Source organism: Microtus ochrogaster, chromosome X, assembly GCF_000317375.1.
Source record: "Microtus ochrogaster isolate Prairie Vole_2 chromosome X, MicOch1.0, whole genome shotgun sequence".
In the NCBI taxonomy this organism is placed as follows: Eukaryota; Metazoa; Chordata; class Mammalia; order Rodentia; family Cricetidae; genus Microtus; species Microtus ochrogaster.
Genome location: NC_022026.1, coordinates 43,991,575 through 43,993,962, shown reverse-complemented (window position 1 = coordinate 43,993,962; position 2,388 = coordinate 43,991,575). Strand labels below are relative to the sequence as shown.

Genomic DNA, 2,388 nt, shown 5'->3' with positions numbered 1-2,388 from the left:
GAGAAGAGTGAGGGAGGGCGGCGTATCAGCCATTCTACTGCTTTCTACTGGAACAGCTCCCTAATCAAGAGCACTGGCAAAGGCCTAGAGAACAGGAGGGAAGTGAGACCAGGCTCAGCTAAACATGGAGATGTACAAATCATACTGGAGCAGTTGTAAGGCGCTGTCCCCACGCTCTCAGTTCTTCAATCCTGGATGCAGCCTCCTTACCCTTGTGTGTGCTCGCTCTCCTCTGACTTCTCCAGGAGAGCATGGCTACCTGCTGCTCTCTGTAACCCTGAACATGTGTGTGTTCTCTCCTCTAACTTCTCTGTCTCTCTTCTGTACTCTCTCACCCTTTTACAGGATGACCCCAAACTCAAATTGGAGGAAATATGAAGTATTTGAGGTTTCCCTAAGCAGCAATCTTTTCTTGGTAAGCTGCTTTGGTTGCAGAACTACAAGGAATTGTTTCAAATGCTTGACCAGGAAACAGTTATATTAGGATAAGATTATCCTAAGAGGGGTCTGTAGGTAGACAGGAACATTTTAGTCTGAGTGAGAAAAATATGTCCTAAAAATGAAGATAAGGAATTATGGAAAAATATTAATACTTGAGTAATAAGAGGGAAGGGAATACTCATAGCCCACCTACCTGTCTTGGAAGTTTCTGACATTTAGAAAAACTAAAAATCAACCTTTCTCTCCTGTTATGCTTTTGTACTAGATTAACGGGCGCTTTACATCAGGAGGGCATGGAGCCACTTAAGCACTTGTGGGGAGTTTCTCTCTGAAATGAGCTAACAGAGGAGAGAGCAGGAAAGCTCACTCAAAGAGGTCCTCAAACATCCGCTGACCCATGGCTATGTATGCCTCCTTTTCCTCTGGCGTCATCTGGGCTACCAGCTCTGGACGCTGGCTAACTTCACTGTAGGAGAATGGACAGCCAGCCACCATAACAATGGGGTCATCAGCTACTTCCTCAAACTCGTCGTCTTCCTCGTCCTCATCCCGATGATGGGGAGCCACAGCTGCTGGCCGGGGCGGGGAGTCGTCATCCGACTCACTGGTCTCGCTCTCCGCTCTCCGAGTCACTGCCATTGGCGGCAGTCACTGGCGCGGATGCTCCCACCGAGCCGGCTGTCGCTGAGGAAGTCTTTTTCTCATGAATGAGTAGAGCTCGCATGACCTCCTCATTGTCATCAGGCCCTGCGTGGTCTTCCTCATGCTCCTGAAATGTGTCCACATCGATGCCACCTTCCTTCATCTCTTCAGAACCATAGGCCCCTTGGACAGTGCTCTCTCTCAACCAAATGGGCCTCTCTTTGGCAGATTTCCCCTCCAGCGAGGTGCGATGAACATCATCTTGGTCATCCATATTAATGACCACATTCTGAGTATATAAGTCCTCATAAGAGGGGCCTTTGCTGGTCCATGCTTCCCGGTGGTGCCCGCCTGCCAGGCCGGCAGCCCCAGCAGTACTGGCTGCTCGGTCCTTGCTCTGTCTGCTTCAGGGCCGGGATTTCTGTGGGTTCCGGTTCAAGTATCTCATAGGCCAAGTTTACATCCTCTGTCTCCCGAAGCAATGCATAAATGGGCTCAATTTGTTCATTAAATCTTGCCAAAAGTGTGAGAGCATCTTTCTTGGGCATTGCTGATTCGTCTTCTTCTACCTCTGTGTGGCAAAAGGTACAGCGGAAAGTTCCTGTCATAGGGTCAAACAGCTGATTAGCTTCTAGGTCCGTGAAAGTACTGCAACAGACAGGACATTTGAAGGAGGCCCGATTGGTGGAATTTCTCTCATCCGTCTCAATCCTCCTTCTCATGTGGTCCAGTTTGTACTTGACGACATTAACAAGAGTGCGATAGTTGATGAAGTAGTAGTTATGGCGCGTGGTTTTCCCATCTGCAGCCGTCTCTACCCTCATTCTGCACTTGATGAACTTGTCTCCCTTCAAGTTATTCAAAACAGACCGAAGCTGCTTCCGATCAAACTTGAGCAGCTCCAGCATATCCTCTTCTTTCACACAGGGTTTGCAGATCAAGATGTCCAAAGCCAACACGTGCTCAATGCCGTAGAAGCCCCGAATGACATACTTGGCTAGCCGTTTCAATGCTGCTGGAACCTCGGTGAGGACATCTGGGTCTGCCATCTTCAACAGCAAGCTTCAACTTCAACCAAGCGGATGCTCCAACACTCCCACTACAGCCACCCTCGGCACCTCAACTCCAGACACTGTATTCTTTTAAACACTGCTTAGCCCATTAGCTCTAGCCCTTACTGGCTAATTCTGATATTCCAATTAACCCATCTCTAATAAACTGTGTAGCTCCTGTCTTACCGGGAAAGATTCAGCATGTCTGACCTGGCGGCTTGCTTCATCTGCCCGGGAGAGCGGAGCATGGCCT

At 49.0% G+C, this 2,388-nt stretch overlaps 1 protein-coding gene across 1 annotated transcript; it reads right to left on the bottom strand.

Moving 5' to 3' along the window:
* Window positions 1–393: 393 nt before the first annotated feature.
* Window positions 394–2,181, bottom strand: LOC101988929 (general transcription factor IIE subunit 1-like). Its single transcript, XM_013350563.2, is given in 3 exon segments — window positions 394–1,065; window positions 1,067–1,486; window positions 1,488–2,181. Coding segments are annotated over 3 exon segments (1,326 nt in total). The 5' UTR covers window positions 2,133–2,181; the 3' UTR covers window positions 394–804.
* Between the last annotated feature and the right edge of the window lie 207 nt (window positions 2,182–2,388).